General features: G+C 43.5%; 1 protein-coding gene across 7 annotated transcripts; it reads left to right on the forward strand.

Annotated features, from left to right (window-relative positions):
* Positions 1–2123: 2123 nt before the first annotated feature.
* PHC1 (polyhomeotic homolog 1) lies at positions 2124–21981 on the forward strand. 7 transcript variants are annotated; one of them, XM_058282747.2, is made up of 15 exons: positions 2124–2273; positions 5033–5190; positions 6259–6369; positions 7200–7280; positions 7813–7962; positions 8579–8710; positions 13670–14162; positions 15479–16266; positions 16772–16919; positions 17152–17363; positions 17969–18083; positions 18778–18886; positions 19496–19646; positions 20026–20257; positions 20981–21981. In XM_058282747.2, the coding sequence occupies exons 2-15, from the start codon at positions 5077–5079 to the stop codon at positions 21133–21135; spliced, it is 2991 nt and encodes a 996-aa protein (XP_058138730.1). In that variant the 5' UTR covers positions 2124–2273; positions 5033–5076; the 3' UTR covers positions 21136–21981. The 7 variants fall into 7 exon arrangements, with proteins under 7 accessions (XP_058138730.1, XP_058138726.1, XP_004455340.1 ...); XM_058282743.2 differs by having other exon boundaries at positions 2127–3538; positions 8555–8710; XM_058282745.2 differs by having other exon boundaries at positions 2141–2273; positions 8555–8710.
* The last annotated feature ends 11 nt before the right edge of the window (positions 21982–21992 follow it).

The raw sequence follows: 21992 nt of genomic DNA on the forward strand, positions 1-21992 counted from the left end.
TTCCTTGGAGAAACTGCTTAGACCTATGCCCTTGGACTACAGGTCTGTGTTAGAAATGAACTTGAAATCAGTTACTGTAAAACGTGAAGTACAAGCTCTTACATATAAAAATTAAACGGATCCACAATCAGTATGGCATGTTCTGTGAATTGTTTTCCATTATTTCCAGGCTAGATATATATCGACATTCAACAATATTACATATCACTATCTTATTCCCTAATATCATCTAGATGTATAATCTGTAGATGGGTAGGTAACTCAGGAAATAGAAGAAATCTTTGAATGGGGAGTGTAAATATACTCAGAACTAGAGATTCTACTTTACTTCTAAAGACGTTAACTCTCCAGGAACCCTTATTCCATGGGCTGTTGGAAAAATAAATGTGTATCCTCTAACATCTAGATTCTCTATCCTTGGGATATATATTATAGATCTTTTTAGACATATAGTGGGAATTATCCCATGGAAGTACATGAGGACTGCTTCTTGGTCTGAGTGTCACATACCCTGAATATTACCTGTGGATACAACCTTTTCATTGGTGCCAGGATATTCAGCATTTCTAAGCCTCCACAAGAAAGCTTAAAGCTTCTTTGACATACCAAAAATCCAGGTTTGCATTAAACTACTTAATGCTTTACCTAGTTTTTACCACTAGTTCTCTCTGCCAAATTTTTTTCATTTCATCCTCAGCCAAAGCCTGTCACCCGTGGCCTGGCAACATACACTTTCACCTCCCCATAGCCCTTGTTTTTGCTCTTCCAGTCCTTTGGCTACCTTCCAGTTTCTTCCCTCATACTTGCCTGACTGGTTCCTGAAAACCTGGAAGAGATTTTTCTCTCACATAAATCTGGCCACCACAAATTAAGAGCCTGGAGTCAAACAGTCCCCTCTCAGTGCAATTCTAAAGGGACCTAATTTATAAACAATAAGCACACGTCTGTTTTTCTTTTCTCTAAAAACAAACTATGCATTGGCTTTTAAGAGAGAAGGAAGAAAATAACTGGGTAGAACAAAGGTTAGGTAAAGACATTAAGTAAAGGCGTTCTATAAATATTTGCTGAATGGTGAATGACTGAAAAAATAAAAACTGGTAAGTCGATATCATAAAAAAATGACAAAAGGCTACCCCCTCATCAAACGGTTAGTGTTCCAAAGATAGCCCCATTGTTCAACATCTTTTATACCCCTGCCACTTTCCTTGTCTGTCGTCCTCACTTTAACATATATACTTAAATCTGAGAAAAGAACACTTAAGCGTCCCTGAAATATAGACCTTATTAAGTGTTCTTCATAACAAGTTATATAAGGTTGCTGCTTTAAAATGAATGCCAGTTCCCGATGGGTTCAGTTTCTGTGCAGCATCCTTTCCCGCCTTCCTGGAGTTAAAGAGAGAGACGAAAAAAATATATTAAACAATCAGTATTCTCGCTCTTTCTTCAATCTTGGTTGTGCTTCCTTGCGTTCCTTCCTTTTCTCTCCTGTCTTATTTCCTTTTCCAGTCAGTCGTTTCGTTAGGGTCGGAGCTTACTCTGCCTCTCTGCCTGGTGGTTCCTTTCATCCATTCTTTCTATCTCCTTCCCAAGAAGCTTCAGACAATATCTCCTTTTTCCCCCTTTCACGTCACTTCCCTCCCTTCTCCCTCTCTTCGCTGTGAGAGGTGCGTTCCCCACTAGAGGCCAGCACTGTCTCAGCTTCGTCCTCCAACTGGCGAGCCGAACCGGGAGAAAAAGAAGGGAAAAAAGAGGAGAAAGAGAGCGAGCGAAGAGAGGGCATAAAAACCCCGGGGCCTGGAGTGCAGAGGCCCGGGAGCGGCGTCGCCATGGCAACGGGCGCCGGCAGGAAACGAGGGACACGACGGAGGGGGGGAGGAGGGCGCCGAGGGGAGGGGAGGGCCGGGGGAGGGGTCCGGCTGCCCCGGAAGCACCTCCCCGCCAGCCCCCTCCTCCAGCCCGGCCCGCAGCCCCTGGCCTGCAGCCCCCACCCTGCCGGCCCGGCAGGAAGTGACAGGCCCGGAGCGAGCCCCCGAGGCCTGGCGGAGCCGCGGCCGGGCCCGCACCCGGAGCGGCGGGAGGGGCGGGGAGCGGCGGCCGCGCCGGGCACCTCCCACCCCGCCCTCGGCGCCCCCGCCCCTCCAGGAAGGGGAGGAGGCGAGGGGAGCCCGCCGCGGAGGCCGAGGGAGCCCCCCGCCCAGTCTGGCGACCGGGGACCCCCGGCACATGAGGCGGACGCCCCCCCGGAGGACTCGGGTGCAGAGGCAGGAACGAAGGTCAGCGGGCGACCGCGGGCTGGGGAGGGGCAGGACGTCTGGGGGCTTGGCCGCGCGGGGAGGTTTCTTCAGCCACCCGAGTCTGTGTAACGCCCCAGGTACCTCCCCCAGTTTCTTTCCCTGCCTACCTCTAGTGTTTGGCTCTGCCGTCCTTCGGCTCTGCCTGTCCGAGTCTGGCTATTCATTCCGCTGCGCTTGACGCTCTCTGTCCGTCACCCTCGTTGCCTCTGACTGCTGCGCTCCTCATTCATTTTCCCTTCTCCGACTTTGGTTCTCCTATCCGAGCATGCTGTCTAGTTATTTCCCTGCTATTATTCATGGTCCGCTGGGTTCTCCAGTCCCTTGACTTCTCTGTCTCCCTCCTGCCTGTCTCCCTGCTTTCCGTATGCACATTTCCCTGCTCACTTGGGTCAGTTCACTCTTGGGACCCCCCCTGTTCTCTGCCCCTTCCCCAGCTGTATTTGAACCTCTTTTCATCGAGATGCTATATGGAACGGGGACCGCCCCTCACTCTCCCCGGCGTCTGCTCTAACTGTTCTTCAGATTACTTCATCCTCCCCCTCCCCCATGCCCCATCTTTTCTCCAAGACACAGTTTTATTTTACGCCCAAGGAAATATTGCCTCCAGTTCGTGACTCGGTAGGCCCAGCACCAGGTCCCCTTCAGTAATCTTTTCAAGCACCCTTTCATAAGGTCTGGGCTCCTACCCAGCCCACCCATAAACGCCCATATGTTACCTTTCGGGACCGGGGCTTAGCTACTCCGGGGACCTCCGCATCAGCTGCTCACTCTTCCTTTTCTACTTTAATTCTGAAAAACTTAAATTCGCTGTGCCTCCCCAAACTTTTTGTTGTCTTCATTTTCTGTATTTGATTTTACGGTCCCAATGTTAATCACCAGTGACTAGGTTTATGTGCCTAGGATCCAGGAACACTGGTTTTGAGGACTGTTTCCCCCGATTTTATGGAAAGACTTCAAGCTGGTCCCTCTACACCTCTATTTCCATTTCACAAACTGAAACACATAATTATTAATAAAGTAAGACTTCCTTTTTGGAGGAGATGTGGGGTCATACAGTTTATGGGCATTTTCACATATGAATGTAGGAATTAATGTCCTTGTTTTTGCTAGTAAAGGGGTACAAGTAGAGGGGTCTTGTTCTTTGAGTCCAGGGAACTAAGTCCAGTGATCTTTACAACTATGCCGTGCTGCCTCTAATCCTTACCCACTTTTTTTCTTCACATGCTGATAATGAGGAGTCATGGGTCTGTATCTGTTTAGTGCTTTGATATTTTGGCAAAAGGTGTGGGGAAAAGATAGAGTCAAAGCTGATATGATTTCTCCTATGTATTACTTGGGTTGTTTTCACGCTTGCAGTGAAACTGAAGAGATGGGTAGAGTTCTTGGGGTATAATGATGTTATCGGATGGTATTGGGAATGGAATAAGAGACCTCCTCAACCTTATTGTTAAGGCTAGATTGGTTTTATTTACTTTGTTGTTTTGGATGCAATAATTCGGTTCACCCTAATCAAACTGTTGACAGCCCTTAGCAAAAATTCTTGTTTGAAGTTTACATTCCTTAACCAAATAGTGCTTTGCTGGTCTGCATTTAGTGGCCCAGTGTCTGAAAAATAGAGAATATAGTTAACATGTTTAACAAAAAAGGAAGAAGGAAAAAAAAAGGACTCAACAAAAAAAGTATTGCATTTAGTGGTACTTTGGAGGCATATTGCTTCTGTCTTCTCTCTGCCTGGTTCCAAGCAATGTTTTCACATGTCTTGCATTTAGAGTAGTACCCTTTAGTAGTCTAAAAATTGAATCTTGCTTTCCTTTCTTGAAGATTTTCATTGCTACATATTTAATTCATACTTAGGAATAATTTGTTAAATGATATATTATACCTCAATTGGAAAGCCTTATTTGCACATGGGGTAACTGAGATATACGTGGGGGAAAGTGACTTGCCCGAGGTGGTGTTAGTAGCATGAACTGAAACTATGCAAGTATTTGGGTTGTATGGGTTGTAGACTAGCTCTTCTACTCGTAGTTTTATGACCTTTCATGATCTCCTTGACACATCTGTCTCTTGAGGCCCCCTCCATAAAATGAGGATACTTAAGTACTCAAACTGAGTGACACTGCCTTAATTACAGGTACTTTTTGTGTTCAAGAAGGATGTGCTAGTGTACAATGGCTCTGTAGATGGCCATGGGCAACTCTAGCTTCAGTGCAACCTCAATTTCTACACTTGTAAAATGGGGGTAATATTTACCTTACTGCACTGTGAAAGATAGCTCAGGCAAAGAGCCTAGCACAGTGACACGTACCATGTGGCTTCTTAGTAAATAGTGACCATTATTAAGATGATGCTGATAATAACGATGTAGAGGGAGATAAAAATGAGATGACAGTAATTTTTAAATGAAAAGACTTTACACGTTAAAATTCTTGGAATGTAAGGTGGCCTTAGTACTGTGAGGTGCTGTCTTACTTTCTGGCCATTTCATTTAATGATAGCCACGAGGAAATATGTAATGGTTGTTGCTTTTAAACACTGCACAGCTTCAAAAGATGTGCATGGGAGATACGGTTGTAAGAGGGTATTACAGATTTGGGAATTCTAAGACCAGAGAAATCATGGCTTATGGAAGAAGAAGAGGATTCTTAGATAATTTATGGATGTATTGTGGTCTTGAATAATAATGTGAAAGTTTGGGATCAAGGTGTAAATTTCAATTCTTCGCTGCTTCTGCCTAGGTCTTGAGTCAGAGCACCAGCCTCAGGGACCTTGGACCATTATCATGGAGACTGAGAGTGAGCAGAACTCCACCTCCACCAATGGGAGTTCCAGCTCAGGGGGCAGCTCTCGGCCCCAGATAGCTCAAATGTCACTGTATGAACGGCAAGCAGTACAGGTGAGACTGAACTCTGAGAGGTCGTGATGTGGGTTTTGTCTTGGGAGAGGTAAAGATGCTGGAAGAGAATTGTCCTCACTTCCTTTCCAATCAAAATGGGGGGCTTGGAGTAGGTGATTACTAAGGTTCCTTCCAGCTCAGAGAATCTTGAGTTTACAGAAGTTTGAGCAAGCACATAGTATGAGATTCAGTCTTGCAAGTAAAGTTTCTTATATCGTTTAGCCCATCTAACTCGATGCTGTTTCTCTTCATGGATTGTGTCAGGTTTTTTGTCTTCAGCTTTTCTTGCAAATCACCCTGAGTAATGGAAGTATAATGGACCATGTTCCATATTTTTAGACAAATAGTAAATTCCATGTTTTTTATTCTTTTTGGGAATGGGGCCTTTTATTTAAGAAAACATTTTGGTTAGTTAGAATAACTAGGCATATCACAAGAAGAGTTCTATTACTAAAGAATAGGAATCCAGCTAACACTAAAACTAAACTACCAGTATCATCTGTATGAACATGTTACCACTGTACTGTTGATATTTGAGATTACCAGCTCATTGAAAATTTATGTTAGAATCTTTCATAGCCATTATTTACTCTATTTTTTCCTCATTTCTAAACCCTTAGAGCTCTGTCATTCTTCCTGTGTTTCTAGAATACAGTCTTTCATTTTCTTCTTTTTACATTAATCAACATTCCCCGCCCCCCCAAAAAAAAAAATCCGTTATTTTCTACTTGTCTAGTTCCAATTCTGTTTCCTTGTTGTATCATGAATTTCCAGGTCTCACTTTGAGAAATTGGGTTCATTTGTGTTGCACTGCTTTACTTTTGTTTACATACCAGATAGACCATAGTAGGACCAATCGCTTCCTATGTTTTTTAGAGGACTATGTGAACTTAGTGGTTCTAATATAAAAATGGACACGTTACTTTTTGATGTTGCAGTCCAGTCTCCCATCTCCCTTGGTTTCTTTCCTTTTGTGGCTCCCTTTCACAATCTCACAGTGATTCACATAGAAGAGGAGTTAGGAGTGATGCATTCTAAGTGGTCTGATGCTCTCTCTTCTCCTTCTAGGCTCTGCAAGCCCTGCAGAGGCAGCCCAATGCGGCTCAGTATTTTCACCAGTTCATGCTCCAGCAGCAGCTCAGCAATGCCCAGCTGCATAGTCTGGCTGCCGTCCAGCAGGTGAGAGGTCAGCAGCCAGCAGGCTGGAGAGGGAGGGGACCAGCACTACAGGTGGGTAGGGGAGACTTTTGGGGGATTCTGCATCCTATACTAAGCCAGGCTGGTGACAGAGTCTCCCCTCTGCTTCCTGTTTTCCTGTAGGAGGAAGGGTGGACCTTAGCTTCTGGGGTTGCAGTAAGAACTGTGGGAGAGCCACTTTGTGAGAGATAGAATGGCTCTGTTCTAGACCTGTGCTGTCCAGTATGGTATCCACTTTAGCCACACGTAGTTTTTGAGTACTGAAATATGGCTTTTCTGAATTGAGATGTGCTGCAAAGATTTTGGATTTTGAAGACTTAGTATGGAAAAAAAAGTGAAATATCTCTTTAATAACTTTTTTTATATTGATTACATGTTGAAATGGTACTATTTTAGACAAATTGGTTTAAATAAAATAACTAAAGATACCACCACCTGTATCTTTAACCTGTTTTTTACTGTGCATACTAGAAAATTGTATTTGTAGCATGCTTTATATTTTTATTGGACAATTCTGGGCTAGACTTATCAGCGATTTATGGTGGGACCCAACAAAAGGCTCTCCCACATTAAAGTGGGAGCAGGAGGACAGGTTGCTTGCCAGTCCTAGGAGATTTATGTGGGGGATTTGGTTATGCTAATATATGGTAATGTTAGGTTACTGGAATAGTGAATATACTCTTCCTTATTCAAGAGAGTCTCTTTGTTCTTACCTGAAATCTCTGTGTGTTTTGTGCTTGAGATTTATTACTGGAAGGCTCAGAGCCTTTTCTTTCATCGTGTCTGTTCCTGTGTCCCTTTCCTTCTAACAGGCTACAATTGCTGCCAGCCGACAGGCCAGCTCCCCAAACACCAGCACCACACAGCAGCAGGCTACCACCACCCAGGCCTCGGTGAGTGCTGCCTTTTCCCACTGAGTCTTCTCTCCTTGGGTCTTTGTCCCTGGGTTACCCTACTGTGAGCAGCTAATCTCATAGAGGTTGTTGAGCCATCAGTGGAGATTTACTGTTCTTACGTAGAGAGTAAGGAAAGTGACAAACCTGGATCTATGTAAGAGGTTTAATGAGATGGTCTAAGAAAGGAGAAAGGCCATACTGGGGAAGAAGGGGAGATAACAAAGGAGAAGAATAATCTCTGAATTTTTCAGTGAGATGCAAAGTTAGTTCCATTTCATTCTTTTGCCTTCCAACTGTTTTGCTAGTGTTTAGGGAGATTAAAAAAAAAGTCTTTAAATTAACTTTAATAATACCCTAAAGTAGCAGGATGAGAGTTAAGGATAGGAAGTTATTATTATTTCCTCCGATAACCATGGAAGTAATATTTTCTGTTCTTGATTGTGTCACTCTGAAGTTGTTAGTAAAGGAACATGTACATTCCTTTTATCTCTTCTATACCTTAGTCATGGTTCCTTCCTATACCACACAGATCAATCTGGCCACCACGTCGGCCGCCCAGCTCATCAGCCGATCCCAGAGTGTGAGCTCTCCCAGTGCCACCACCTTGACCCAATCTGTGCTACTGGGGAATACCACCTCCCCACCCCTCAACCAGTCCCAAGCTCAGATGTATCTACGGGTAAGCCATGGGCACAGCCTCTGTTGTGCCAGGGGCATAGTTCAGTCCCTGGCAAGAACTTGAGTGAAAGCTATTTTAGTTGACCATGATTGTCCAGATATTTTGAGACAAACTGATTGAACTTACCTCTAGAAATGATGCTCAGTTTTCACAGGTAGCCTGCAGATTACATTGAGATCCTAAGCTAGAAGATATTGGTCTCATCTTCTATTTGGCTAAATTCATGTCAGACATAGTCTAATCTTTAAACTTGTGGCTCTAGTACACAAATTCTAAGTGCTATCTCTCAGCCCATCTCCTTACTGTATGTAAGTTCTTGCTCTAAAATCCTCATTGTCTCAACTTCTTTGATGTTTGACTCTTTGTTATCACTCCATAGTTTTCTGTGCATTCTAGGTGTTCTTCTGGATGCTTCATCGCATATGGAGAATGAGAGTCTCCTGGGTTGGTGTGGAAAGGGGCAGGGCTTAGCTGTTTAGTATCTTCTGTTTATTTTGTCATGTGGTCCTTTCTTTCTATTTCTTCTGTCCCTTTCTTCTTTTCCTCTTGTCCTCTTTTTCTCTGCTCTTCCTCTTCCTGCTCTCCTTGCCAGCCACAGCTGGGAAACCTATTGCAGGTAAACCGGACCCTGGGCCGGAATGTGCCTCTAGCGTCCCAACTCATCCTGATGCCTAACGGGGCGGTGGCTGCAGTCCAACAAGAAGTTCCATCTGCCCAGTCTCCTGGAGTTCATGCAGATGCAGATCAGGTCGGTGGCATCCACTTTACCTGTGGATGGGTGTTGGGGAGGAGACTATCCGTGGAACAAGGCCCCCCTTCTGCCCCATTACTAATTTTCAGAATTCTTATTTATTTTAAAATTACTATTGTACTTGAATCCCTTAAAACTTTTGAGGTAGGAAGGGAAGTAGATTTGACTGAAAATAGCCCTCTGAATCTGGGAAGTCTAACTCCCAGTATTGGCAGATTTCCTGTCATAGCCCTCTGTAGCTCAGTTTTATTCAAGAGGTCTTAACTATCACTTTGCAGTGCTGTCTCTTGAAGGTAAGGAATAGTGAGTGATGTCTATGGTTAGATAGATGTGAAGAAGACCTGGCTGATTTGCTGGAGGAATGTTTGGTTCTTTTTGGTTCTTTCTGCTTATGAGTTACTACATTCTCAACTTGAGTTCCTGCTCACTGCTCCTTGTAAAAGTCTTCAACATCATTACTTCCCATGCCTTGTATACGTAGAGTCTGAGGCTTTAACTTTTAAAAATGGGTTATAAACTAGGCTCTTACAATAAATATTTCATCCTTTTTATCTATCCCTTAGTGACTATATATTGAGATTTTTCTATTGATACACTTAGATATATCCCAGAAATGATTAAAAAGAGTTAATGGAATGATTAAAAAGAAATACACATTTTCAGAGAGCTTAAAGAACAAAGTGCTAAACTAAGTGCTACTACTACCTTTGAGTGACACCTGAGCTTAGAGAAGAGTTGGCTGCATTACTTTGCAGTGTCTTTGTGGGATTCTTGAACAGTCTTGGAAAGTGGGTAGAATTTGCTCTAGAGTTAGAAGATAACTGGAGAGAGAACAGCAAGCTGAAAAGCATAGTTCACATGGAAAGATGATCATGTGTGGTGGGAGTTGGGGATGAGATGGATGGAGGGGAGGTGATAGGCCTAAAGGTAGAAGAGGTCATTGTAAGGGAGGAGCCTGAAGGCCAAGTAAAGGAGTTTGTAGGCAGAAAGGGCCATTGCTTGTTATTGAACAGCAGATTAACAGGAGAAAGAAAGTATTTTAGAAAGCACCACTTAGTACATGCTCCTGGAGAAGAAAGAGAAGTTAGAGAACATGCTAGCTCCTGTGGTCATCTATAAGGGAAGACCTTTGTTTTAGACTATGGAAATAGCAATTGAGGAGAAGATTAAGTTGGGACTGCTTCCCTATCCAATTCATTCATTTATATATCCATCCAGTCACCAAATATTTCAGTATCAATATATGGGAGCACATAGAGTAATGGTTAAAAATGTGAGCCTGGTGTTTACCTTAGATTCCATCTCTACTATTTACTAATTGTGTGACCTTGGGAAAATGACCTAACTTCTGCCACATTTTCTTCATTTATAAAATAATGGTATGTTGTAAGGACTAAATGATAGGTGTAAACGATAGTACCTGGACATGATGTGTTACGTATTCCCTAGCCTTGGATGTCCAAGAAAGTCATGATCCTTACATTGATGGAGATTATAGACCATTGAATCCTCAGACATTAAACAGTCACCCAAATGGTGTAATAATTGCTCTTTGGAATGTACAGAGTGCTTTGAGAACATAGAAAGGGACCAAATTTAACCTTGGGGTTTGGGTAAAAAATAAAGACCTTCCTGAAGGAGGTGATACTTTGATACTTAAACCAGGACTTAGCCAGGTGATGACATGGAAGTAAAGTGTTGAAGGCAGGGGAACAGTGTGTCCAAAGGCCATAAGAAGGGAAGAAGCTTGGTATATTTGAGGAATTAAAAGAAGGCCTGTGTTCTTGGAGTTTGGCAGTGGGAACTGGAGAAGGTGTTGGAGAAATGGGAGGAACCTCATCCTGCAAGACCGTGGGGACTGGGCTTTGGATTTTGGGCTTGATGTGAAGGGCAATAGTATACTATGGTAGGATTTTTTTTTTTTCTTTAAAAATTAAAAAAACAAAACAAAACTAAAGCAGTTGTAAGTTTATGGGAAAATCATGCAGAAATAAGAGTTCCCATATTCCCTCCTCCCTCCTCTTCCCCCCACCCCCGCCCCACCACACACACAGTTTATAGAAGGAGTTTAGACATGGAGAGATTTGAGTGTTTATCTTTTTGAAGACCATGCTGGTTCCTCTGTGGAGAAAAAATGGAAAGGATGTGACTGATTATAGAGATAAGAAGTGTGTTACAACTGTTTAGGGAGGGATTCTTATCAAGGGGTTCATGAGCTTGAATTGAAATTCAAAAACATTTTTCTTGTGGGGACATGTTGGTGTGGGTGTGATATATTTATTAAATAATACACAGTATAGTGTGGACTTAATAAGGGGTCTTTGGTTTTTACCTAACTGGCAAAGGGGTCCATGGAACAAAAAATGTTAAGAACCCCTGGTTTAGGAGAAAGATGATGTTTTGGATTAGGTGGGTATCGTTGGAGAGAGAGAAATGAATAGATAAGAGAAGAATTTAGAAAGAAGATAAAATGAAAGAGGTGAATGATTCAACAATTGAGTAGATAGAGTTGAGGGAGAGGCCATGAGCATTGTGGTAGCTGGTGGTGCTATTTACTCAATGAAGAACATTGGAGAAATGGATTTAGGGTGAAGGTAAGTTTTGGACATGATGACTTAGAAGTGTCTAGGAGCCATCTTCAAGAGATATCGAGTTAGCATCTCTATGTATATGGTTCTAGAGCTCAGAGGAGAGGTCTGGGTTGTAGATAAATGTTTGAGAGGAGTAGACAGGTCGATGATAATTGAAGTCAAGGGAATATTTGAAATTGCTTGGGAGATGGTTTGGCTTGGGAAGAGAAGTACCTTTAAAAAGGAGCCCTTAGGGTTTAGGATGAGCCTTGAGAAAATAGGGCAATTCAAGGTTGGATAGAGAGTGACAGTTGGCAAAAGGGAATGAAGGAAGTGGAGGAGGAGGAGGACTCCTCATCTCTGTTGAATGCAGTAGGGAGGACAAGAAAGAAGCATTTAGTAACATGGAGGGAGAGCTATTTCAGTGGAGTATGGAGACAAAGTAATATGAGTTGAGGAATGAATGGATAGTGAGAATGGATACACTGAATGTAAACAATTATTAAGAGTTTGGCAGGAACAGGAAAAGAGGTGAAGCTCAGGGAAGGGAACATAGGGTTCAGTCATGCTTGAGGTGAGTCATAGCTTAACTGAAATAACCTCATCAGAAGGTCCTACTTACAATGGGGTACATACAGCCTCAAACCACAACATATTGCATTGACTCTTCTACACTTTATCTTCTTATCTTCTCTTCTGTTGATGGGCATTGGGTTGTTTCCAGGCTTTTGTTACTGTGAACAGTGCTGCTGTGAACATTCTGTTATACAAGGGCAAGAGCTTCTTGTGGAATTCCAGAGTAATAGGACATGTGAATGTTCAGTTTTAGGATATGATGTTGAATTGCTTTCCAGAGTAGTTGTATTGATTTATACTTCCATCAGCAATGTAAAGGCTATGGTTTCAGCTATAGATTTGATCATGTTTATTCTGATTAATATGCTTCAGTAGCTTCCTAGAATCAATTAAGTTGTCATTATTCCTTTCCTCTATTCAAATGTTGAAGATGTTGGAGCACTTACTACTGTATGCCAGACACTGTGCTAGGTGCTAGGAAAATAGAAGTGAATCAGACAGATACACTTTTTGTTTCCAAACTAAAGTTTAGACTTTCATTATTTCAACTAATCAGGCCTCCTTCATGATCTGGCATCTCCCACCTCCTTAGCCTCAGACTACCTTCCAAGTGTCATTTCTTGCTACTTTCTGTGACTTGCTCCAAACATAGTGAAACTGCTAGTAATTTCCAAAAATATTGTGTTCTTTCCTGGCTCTGTGCCCTATAAATGCTTATTTTATTTATATATTTATTAATTATTTTTAAAGAAGCTTTAGATTGCATAAATGTTACATGGAAAATATAGGAAATTCCCATATTCCCCACCTCCTCCCCCTCCCCTACTTTCTGCCATTAACAATGTCTTTCATTAATGTGGTACATTTGTTAAAATTAATGAACACATATTGAAGGATTGCTACTAATCATGGTCTGTAGTTTACATTATGATTTACAGTTTGCAATGCACAATTTTATAGGTTTTGACAAAATATGTAGTGGCCTGAATCTGTCACTGCAATGTCATGCAGAACAATTCCAATGTCCCCCAAATGCCCCATGTTATACCCATTCTTCTCTCTCCCTCCCCTAGAACCTCTGGTGACCACTGCCTTTATATCAGTGTTACTAATTCTTCAGTTACTAGAATAATAATGTCTACTTTAGTCCATAGTTCGCATTCCTCCCTGATGTTTGTTCATTCCTCAGTCCTGAGGATATTGGGATGGTGATGTCCTCCAAGTGCCTTTACCTGTGTCTTCCAATGCTGGCCTTCACTATTACTGATCCTGAGTCTCCGCTCAGATATCACCTCTTCTAGGAAATCTTTCCTGCTCACCTAGTCTTGGGTTGATCTTCCTTTGTGCTCCCATAGCACCTTGTGTATATCTATGCACACTATTTGTAACTGGTGATTTTCTTGTCTTTCTACCATAATAGAATGTACTCATTAAGAGCAGGGACTGTCTTTCCCAGTATCCATTATAGTACCTGAAACATGGTAGGCATTTGACAGATGTTGAATGAATGAAAGGAGAAGAAAGGGAATAATCTAAGGGACAAATTTTAAAGAAACAAATGCCCAAACTTGATAACAGATTTGATAGTGAATAAAGGAGACTGAAAAATCAGATAATGATTCCACAGATCCTCCCTTGGAGACTGGAAGGCCTTTAATGTACATTGCTGTAAAGGTCAAGGGTACAAGTTGAGGTATGTTGTGGAATATGGCACTGTAGCTGTCTTCACTGCTTCCAATTCAGTGAGAGAAATCTTTGACCTTAGAACCTTGTCTCCCTTTTTTCAATCTATCTTTTTCATGTCTTCCAGGTGCAGAACTTGGCAGTGAGGAGCCAACAGGCCTCAGCCCAAGGACCCCAGATGCAAGGCTCAACTCAGAAGGCCATTCCTCCTGGAGCCTCCCCTGCCTCTAGCCTTTCTCAGGCCTCTAGCCAGGCCCTAGCTGTGGCTCAGGCTTCCTCTGGGGCCACAGGCCAGTCCCTCAACCTTAGCCAAGCTGGTGGAAGCAGTGGGAATAGCATCCCGGGGTCCATGGGTCCAGTAGGAGGTGGCCAGCCACCTGGGGGTTTGGGTCAGTTGTCTTCCTCAGGAATGGGTGGTGGTGGGAGTTGTCCCAGGAAGGGCACAGGAGTGGTGCAGCCCTTGCCTGCAGCCCAAACAGTGACTGTGAGCCAGGGCAGCCAGACAGAGGCAGAAAGTGCAGCGGCCAAGAAGGCTGAAGCAGAGGGGAGTGGTCAGAACGTGGGCATGAACTTGACACGAACAGCTACACCTGCTCCCAGCCAGACCCTTATTAGCTCAGGTAAGCTGTTGCCTCTCACAATGTCGTTTCACTATTCTCTCAAACTTGTTTGAAATCTTCAGTGTACATTTGTCTTCTTATTTCTCTTGGCCCTAGAATAGAAGGAGGAAAGAGAATTCTGTCAGCTTTGAACATAGTAGTACAGAGAGACAGGAGGACAGATGAACAGGAATAAATCTGGTCTGTTTATACCAGGCAACCATCAGCTTACAAGTTGCCTTGTACTGACTTCCTTGGGCCCTGCGTTCTTCAGTTTGCTCACTGTACCTGTTTATTCACCTACTATGTTCCAGAGGTGTTGGGGCATACATCTTTGAAAACCAAACTCCGTCCTTATGGGGCTTACAAGTTACCATCAGGAATATGTCTTTTAACAGTTAGTTGACCCAGTGTAGAGCAGAGATGATTTAAATGCATTAGAGCCTTTAGGATTAACAAATGGAACCATGGCTTTCTATAATCAATTTGTATCATCTGTATCAATGATAAGGATACAAAGGAGTAAATAAATAAATACCCAAATAGTTTTATAAGTTGTTTTTGGACTGTGTTTAGATATATAGTTAGCTGTATGTAGCTTACATAATTATGGTTATTTTTGCCTTGTTTCTAGCACCTTAGTTGACCCCCAAATTAATTATCAGTTATCTTTCTAGTACCCAGCATACATAGACCATAGTACATCTATTTCCAAAATGCGTTCATATCATATCCCTTGTATATTCTCTGGGCATTCTTATAAAACGTGGAGGGGTGGAGATCGTCCATTGCAGTTTACAGCAGAGGAAACTGAGTAAGGTCAGAGTCTCTAGCTGCTGACTCTTAAGACTGAAGAATTTTTTAAAACCAATGCATTCATGGGGAAAAGTTGGATATTTTTGGATATTTGGATATTTTTTATTTCAGTGAATATTAAGGGCTTCTTGTGTGCCAGGCACTGGGCTGGGTTCTAGGGATGCAAAAAATGAATAAAATGGGGACTCAGCCTAGTCATATGGAGGATGGGCCAGCCATTCTCTTTGCTGAGTACAGAGTAAAAGGAGATGACATTTAAGTATAGCAAAGAAAAGAGAAGTTAGATAAATGCAGGTTTCGGAGGATTGTTAAATGACTGAGCAAGGGCAATCTTTTCTTTGAGATCTTTAAGATCTTTGAGATGGTTGGCAGTGTCTGACTTAGAGGAGAGAGTATGGGTGAGGTGATCCTGAAGTTCCTTGTAGGCTAGATTTCCTTGGAAGATTGACTTTGCTTTAAATTAACAATACTTATTTTCAGCCCTTCTTTCTCTTTGTTCCATTCGATGCTTGTTCCTCTAGCCACCTACACACAGATCCAGCCCCATTCACTGATTCAGCAGCAGCAACAGATCCACCTTCAGCAGAAACAGGTGGTGATCCAGCAGCAGATTGCCATCCACCACCAGCAGCAGTTCCAGCACCGGCAATCCCAGCTACTCCACACAGCTACCCACCTCCAGCTGGCCCAGCAGCAGCAGCAACAACAGCAGCAGCAGCAGCAGCAGCAGCAGCAAGCCACAACCCTCACTGCCCCTCAGCCACCACAGGTCCCACCTACTCAGCAGGTCCCACCTTCCCAATCTCAGCAGCAAGCCCAAACCCTGGTCGTTCAACCCATGCTTCAGTCTTCACCCTTGTCCCTCCCACCTGACCCAACCCCCAAGCCACCCATCCCCATCCAGTCCAAACCACCTGTCACTCCTATCAAGCCTCCACAGTTAGGGGCTGCTAAGATGTCAGCTACACAGCAACCACCACCCCATATCCCTGTGCAAGTTGTGGGCACCCGACAGCCAGGCACAGCCCAGGCACAGGCTTTGGGGTTGGCACAGTTGGCATCTGCTGTACCGACTTCCCGGGGGATGCCTGGTACAGTGCAACCAGCTGGCCAGGCCCATTTGGCCTCCTCGCCACCTTCATCCCAGGCACCTGGTACAGTGCAGGAGTGCCCTTCCACATTGGCCCCTGGGATGACCCTTGCCCCCGTGCAGGGAACAGCACATGTAGTAAAGGGTGGGGCCACTACCTCCTCACCTGTTGTAGCCCAGGTCCCTGCTGCCTTCTACATGCAGTCTGTGCACCTGCCGGTGAGTGATGCTTGATGGTTTTGAAGACACTTTCACCCTTGAGAGTAGACCTGGGGCTCAGTGAGAGTAGAGCTTAACTTAATAGGGGGATGAAGAGTTGAGATAGTTAAGATACTGGTATTTATCTGCTCTTTTTGTAAGAGAAAAAGATAATGTACGTAATATCTGAACTTTAAATATCTGAATTTTCTACTTAAGTCATTCTGGGTTTTTGGATCTGTATTAAGTTACATCAAGATAGCCTTAACCAAATCAAGGTTGAGAAAAACATAATAAATCCAGGGTCTTGAGGTCTAGGTCAGGGCTAAATAATGTTGCATTTTTTTTTATCCTGGTAGAGAAGTTATACTTTTAGGGAATGACCAGGATTTAGTGTAGCATGGGAAGTATACAAGTAGAACTAAGGAAATCTTCTCTGAAAGTAATGGGAGTAATTATTCCTCATAATCCTTCATTTGTGACTCTGGGTTTCTTTCTTTCCCCTTTCCTATTCTTTACTATATAGGGCAAACCCCAGACCTTGGCTGTCAAACGCAAGGCTGAGTCTGAGGAAGAAAGAGAAGATGTCTCTACATTGGGTTCAATGCTTCCTGCCAAGGCATCTCCAGTAGCAGAGAGCCCAAAGGCCATGGAGGAGAAGAGCAGTCTGGGAGGTAATGCTTCTAAAACGCTCTTGTGATGCACAGTGAATAAATAGTTCTAAATGAGCCATAAGACAGCAGGAAATGAACCTGAATTTGGAGGACAAATAAGCAGACCCCGAAACAGTCCAGGGTGAACGATCAAGAGTGAAGATGTATGATTGTCAGATCAGAATGGCTAGGCTAACAGGTGGATCAGTTATGTTGTCCCATACTTATCCTTTAATCTGTGTTTGTTTTCCAGAGAAAGTTGAACCCATGGCCAGCGGGAATGCTAATGCTCCAAGCAGTGAACTAGTAGCCTTGGCCCCTGCCCCATCGGCACCACCTCCTTCGCTAGCTATGGTGTCCAGACAGATGGGTGACTCAAAACCCCCACAGGCCATTGTGAAGCCCCAGATTCTCACCCACATCATTGAAGGCTTTGTTATCCAGGAAGGAGCAGAACCTTTCCCGGTGAGGGCAGGGCTATAAGGTGGGACTTTAAATTGGGGACTTGGTCTGATGATTGTCTTTACGATAGTCCTGACAAACCCCACTAAAAACAAAAGGCACACTATTTAATTATTAGAGAATGCTTCATGTCATTTGGTTAGTTCTAAAGAAGGAAAAGGAGAAAAGGAGAAAAAAAATGAAAATGTTGGAAAGGAGAAAAAAAAGTAACAATATTTAAATGTTAAAGCTTTACTGTATAGTAAGACAAACTTTGTTGTTTTATAGTGATGAAAATTGTGGTAGAGAAGTTAAGGAACTCTCCTAGGTACTACTGGTTGCAGAATTAAGATGAGAACCAAGATCTTGACTCCTAGTACATTCCCTGCATCCTAGGAAGGAAAAAGGCAAAATAGGGAGCCAGGGCAGAAACCTGTTCTCCCGTGGCTTATCGGAGAAGAGCCAGTTAGAGACACTTGATTGCCATGCTGAAAGTGAACTCTCTGCCCCAGATTTGGCCGTTAACTGAGAGATCCTGGGAAAGACATGATGGTGAGGAATGCTGGGGAGAGTTATATAGGGGCAGAAAGGAATTGGGCTAACTTAACTGTAAACTTTTTCTGGGACAGGTGGGTTGTTCTCAGTTATTGAAAGAGTCTGAGAAGCCACTACAGACTGGCCTCCCAACAGGGCTGAATGAGAATCAGTCAGGTGGCCCCTTGGGAGGGGACAGCCCATCTACTGGTGAGTATTTTTTTAGAGGCCTACCTGGGAGAAGGAGACTATTGGAGATGTATTTGAGGACGTGGTATAAATAGTAACTTCATTTGAAATGGGAAATAGATCATCTGTACACAGAAACCATATAATCAGAATGTATAAAATCACAAAAGGAGTTATGTAGGATTAGGGAAATTTTATCGAGCTAATGTAACCTGTTGAATTACTTTTTACTGTAAGGAAAAAGATGATGTAAAATAAGGTATTTATAACCTAAATTTCCACTTCTCTTTATTCTAGATTTAATAATCTAAATTAAGGTCTCTTAGTTACATTTTGCCTGCTTTTGGATATCTTTGTGGGAGAAATAGCTTACATCTTTTTAGTCATCAGTAAGTTGGTTCCTCTTTCTCATTCTGAAATGGAGTCATGTTTAAATCTGAGAGTGTGAATTAGGATAATATTAGTAAATAGCTAAACTGGAAATAGGCTGGTTTAAGATTAGGAAGACTTTAAAGACATCATGGTGGGACAAAGTCTTCATGATTTTATATTTTGAATCTTGTGTTTTAGGGATTTCCAGTTAGGTTGTGTAGGTCTTTGGGGGTAAACTGTCTCAGTATGTTTCTGTGATGAGAATCCAGCTCTGGGCCTAATGATGGCAGCAGAGGGGCAGCAGAAACCAGTGGCAACTCTCCAGGGATCCCTTGTTTTTCAGAACTAGATAAGAAGGCAAATCTCCTGAAGTGTGAGTACTGTGGGAAGTATGCTCCTGCAGAGCAGTTCCGTGGCTCCAAGAGGTTCTGCTCCATGACTTGTGCTAAGAGGTAATGTCCGTGCCCCTCTCCGCCCTCCGTACTAGTTCCTACATCTTATGTCACACCTCTTCCCTAGGATCATCTCACAGACGATGTTTTGTCTCCCTCTTTGCTTCTGTTCTACTCCCCACATCAGCTCTTTTTTAAAGATTTATTTTTTATTTCTCTCCCCTCCCCCGCCCACCCTTACCCCAGTTGTCTGTTCTCTGTGTCGATTTGCTGAGTATTCTTCTTTTGTCCGCTTTTGTTTTCAGTGGCTTGAGATTCTGCCTCTTTTTGTTGCATCATCTTGCTGTGTCAGCTCTCTGTGTGTGCGGCACCATTCCTGGGCAGGCTGAACTTTCTTTCGCGCTGGGCGGCTCTCCTTACGGGCGCACTTCTTGCATGTGGGGCTCCCCTACACGGGAGACACCCCTGTGTGGCAGGGCACTCCTTGCGCGCATCAGCTCTGCACGTGGGCCAGCTGCACACGGGTCAAGGAGGCCCAGGGTTTGAACCCTATCCACTGGGCCAAGTCCGCTTCCCCACATAAGCTCTTAAAATACTAGTTCACATTTAGGGCAGGTAGCAGAGTCTTCTATAGCTCCTCTGACATCCTGCATATGCCCTGACCTGTAGGTACAATGTGAGCTGTAGCCACCAGTTCAGGTTGAAGAGGAAGAAAATGAAGGAGTTTCAAGAAGCCAATTATGCTCGGGTGCGCCGGCGTGGGCCTCGTCGCAGCTCCTCTGACATTGCCCGTGCCAAGATCCAGGGCAAGCGCCACCGGGTAAGCTCTGTTGCAGAGCCAGCTGTGCTTATAATGGGACTTTTCTTATTCCCCTCCCCTACAGGGCAATATCTTTACTCATGTAAAGGGATGTGAAACCAGAATTCTGGTTTCACAGATTGCGTACTCTAAATTCCAAGAGATTCTGTCCTCCTTTGTCTCCTCTCCTGAGTACTAGTTCATGTACCTATTAATCCTTATACTGTACTTCAACCAAGAAAATCTATATCCATTGTTAGTAGTACAGGTAAGAGGAGTTATCAAGAAAGTGATACAAATTTCCAGTGTATTAAGGATTAGGTTTTCCTTGATGCCCAATGTTAACTTCCTTTCATGGTGGTCGGGGTAGGGGGAACTCATGACACTGTTTCCTCTATAGGGTCAAGAGGACTCTAGCCGGGGTTCAGATAATTCCAGTTATGACGAAGCACTCTCCCCAACATCTCCTGGGCCTTTATCAGTGAGAGCTGGGCATGGAGAGCGTGACCTGGGCAACCCTAATACAGCTCCGCCTACACCAGAATTACATGGCATCAACCCCGTGTTCCTGTCTAGTAACCCCAGCCGTTGGAGTGTAGAGGAGGTGTATGAGTTCATTGCTTCCCTACAAGGTAGGTAGGACCTCTCCAATAGAACCAAGGCCATCTATGCACTCACTTTTCCAACACCATGGGCCTTACAACAGGGAGCAGAATTAACTTTACTCTTGATAGTTATTCAGTGTCCATAGCCTGGCTCCTCATTCATTCTGGGTTGATGTCCTCTACTGGGCCAGCAGTTTTGTAATATTTCTCATTTCTATGATTCAGCTATATTTCTCAATAGCTTTTGGATAAGAGATATTTTTAGTATGTGATTAACTGTTACAGCCACCATGAATAAAAGACCTTTTTTGGTGGAGGGGGTTAGGAACAAAGGTACCATTGTTGCCCCACTCCCTGCAAGACAAGACGATTTCTAAACTATTTTTGACAAAGGGATGATTTTCTCCCTACCCTTTAAGTGGTCTGTCTGAATTCCGGGCCCTTAGACAACATGTCATAAAGGCCCTTACCTTTTTTCCCCCCCAGGTAGAAGAAATATTTTCGTCCCTTACCACAAGCCATTTGAATGAAGTTACTTCTGTGGCTGAACAACTTAATTCTTCCTTTCTTGACCTTGGATGTCTGCCCTCTAATTTCATTTTGCATACAAAGCTCAGACCTTTCTATTACTGAATATAGGACAAGCCAAGTTCTACTTTGGAATTTACCATTGCTAGGTCTCGTTTCCCCCTCCTGTCCCCTTGTGCCACCATGCTGTTTCTCACACATGCTCTCATGATTACCTTTTAGGCTGCCAGGAGATTGCAGAGGAGTTTCGCTCCCAGGAGATCGATGGACAGGCCCTCTTATTACTTAAAGAAGAACATCTCATGAGTGCCATGAACATCAAACTGGGCCCTGCCCTCAAGATCTGCGCTAAGATAAATGTCCTCAAGGAGACCTAATGTGGCCTCAAGCACAAACCAGCCTAAGGCAGACACTCCCTACTCTCCAGGTTATAACCTGGTACTAGCAGACTTTGCAGGGAAGAGCTGTCCCAATTATATAAATCTTCTGTAGAGGGGATTACTGAGACAGGGAAGAGAAGTGCAAGAACTGGTTGCTGGTGCTATGTGGCGGCAGCTTTGAGATTTTCTCTGGGTTCTATTTTATTTTTGAAAATCTTTACAATTTTCACCATCCCCACTTACCCTAATCCACTTTTTATATCTTTATAAAAGAGGCAGTCTCTTAGAGATCTCGGACTGCTCAGCCTTATCCTGGAATGGCATGCCTTGCCAGGGTCTCACTTTCCTGAAGAATAAACAGTTTATGGTAAAGCAAGGAGATGGGTGGGATGTAGTTTGGCCCCCCTGAGAGGAGGATTTCTAGCTTGTGTGCCGCAAGGTACTCCCCCTTCTCTCTGGATCGTCCCACTGTAGCTGTGGCCCAGTTTCCTCTTGTCACTCGACTCCTTAGTATTGAATATTTTCACCTGCATCCATGGCAGGGTCACCAGCCAGTGCAGACTTGGTTGGCATCTTTCAGATTTGCTGCAGGGACTTAAAGTGTTTGACTGGCACGTGTGTGGCTGTTATTCTTTCTGCATTTCCCACTCCTGTCCAATTTATTTGTTGTCTTTTACCCTATCTTTCTTTTCAATTCCAACTCTGCTGTCCTATAGCTTTATAAAACAGGAGCGTGTGGGTGGGGCTGAGGTCAGGAATATAAGTACCTGCCTTAGGCACTATTCCTTGTACAACAAAAATATTAAATATTTTTTTCTTCCTCAGTAAATGGGTGAAAATTGGTCTCAGTTGTC

This window comes from Dasypus novemcinctus, chromosome 20 (assembly GCF_030445035.2).
Source record: "Dasypus novemcinctus isolate mDasNov1 chromosome 20, mDasNov1.1.hap2, whole genome shotgun sequence".
NCBI lineage: Eukaryota > Metazoa > Chordata > Mammalia > Cingulata > Dasypodidae > Dasypus > Dasypus novemcinctus.

What these genes read in the sequence shown, in the direction of transcription:
- PHC1 (XM_058282743.2), top strand. An exon ending in AAGGAGCAGAACCTTTCCCG is followed by an intron (nt 17,364 to 17,968) that starts GTGAGGGCAGGG and finishes TTTCTGGGACAG; the next exon opens with GTGGGTTGTTCTCAGTTATT. An exon ending in AGGGGACAGCCCATCTACTG is followed by an intron (nt 18,084 to 18,777) that starts GTGAGTATTTTT and finishes CTTGTTTTTCAG; the next exon opens with AACTAGATAAGAAGGCAAAT.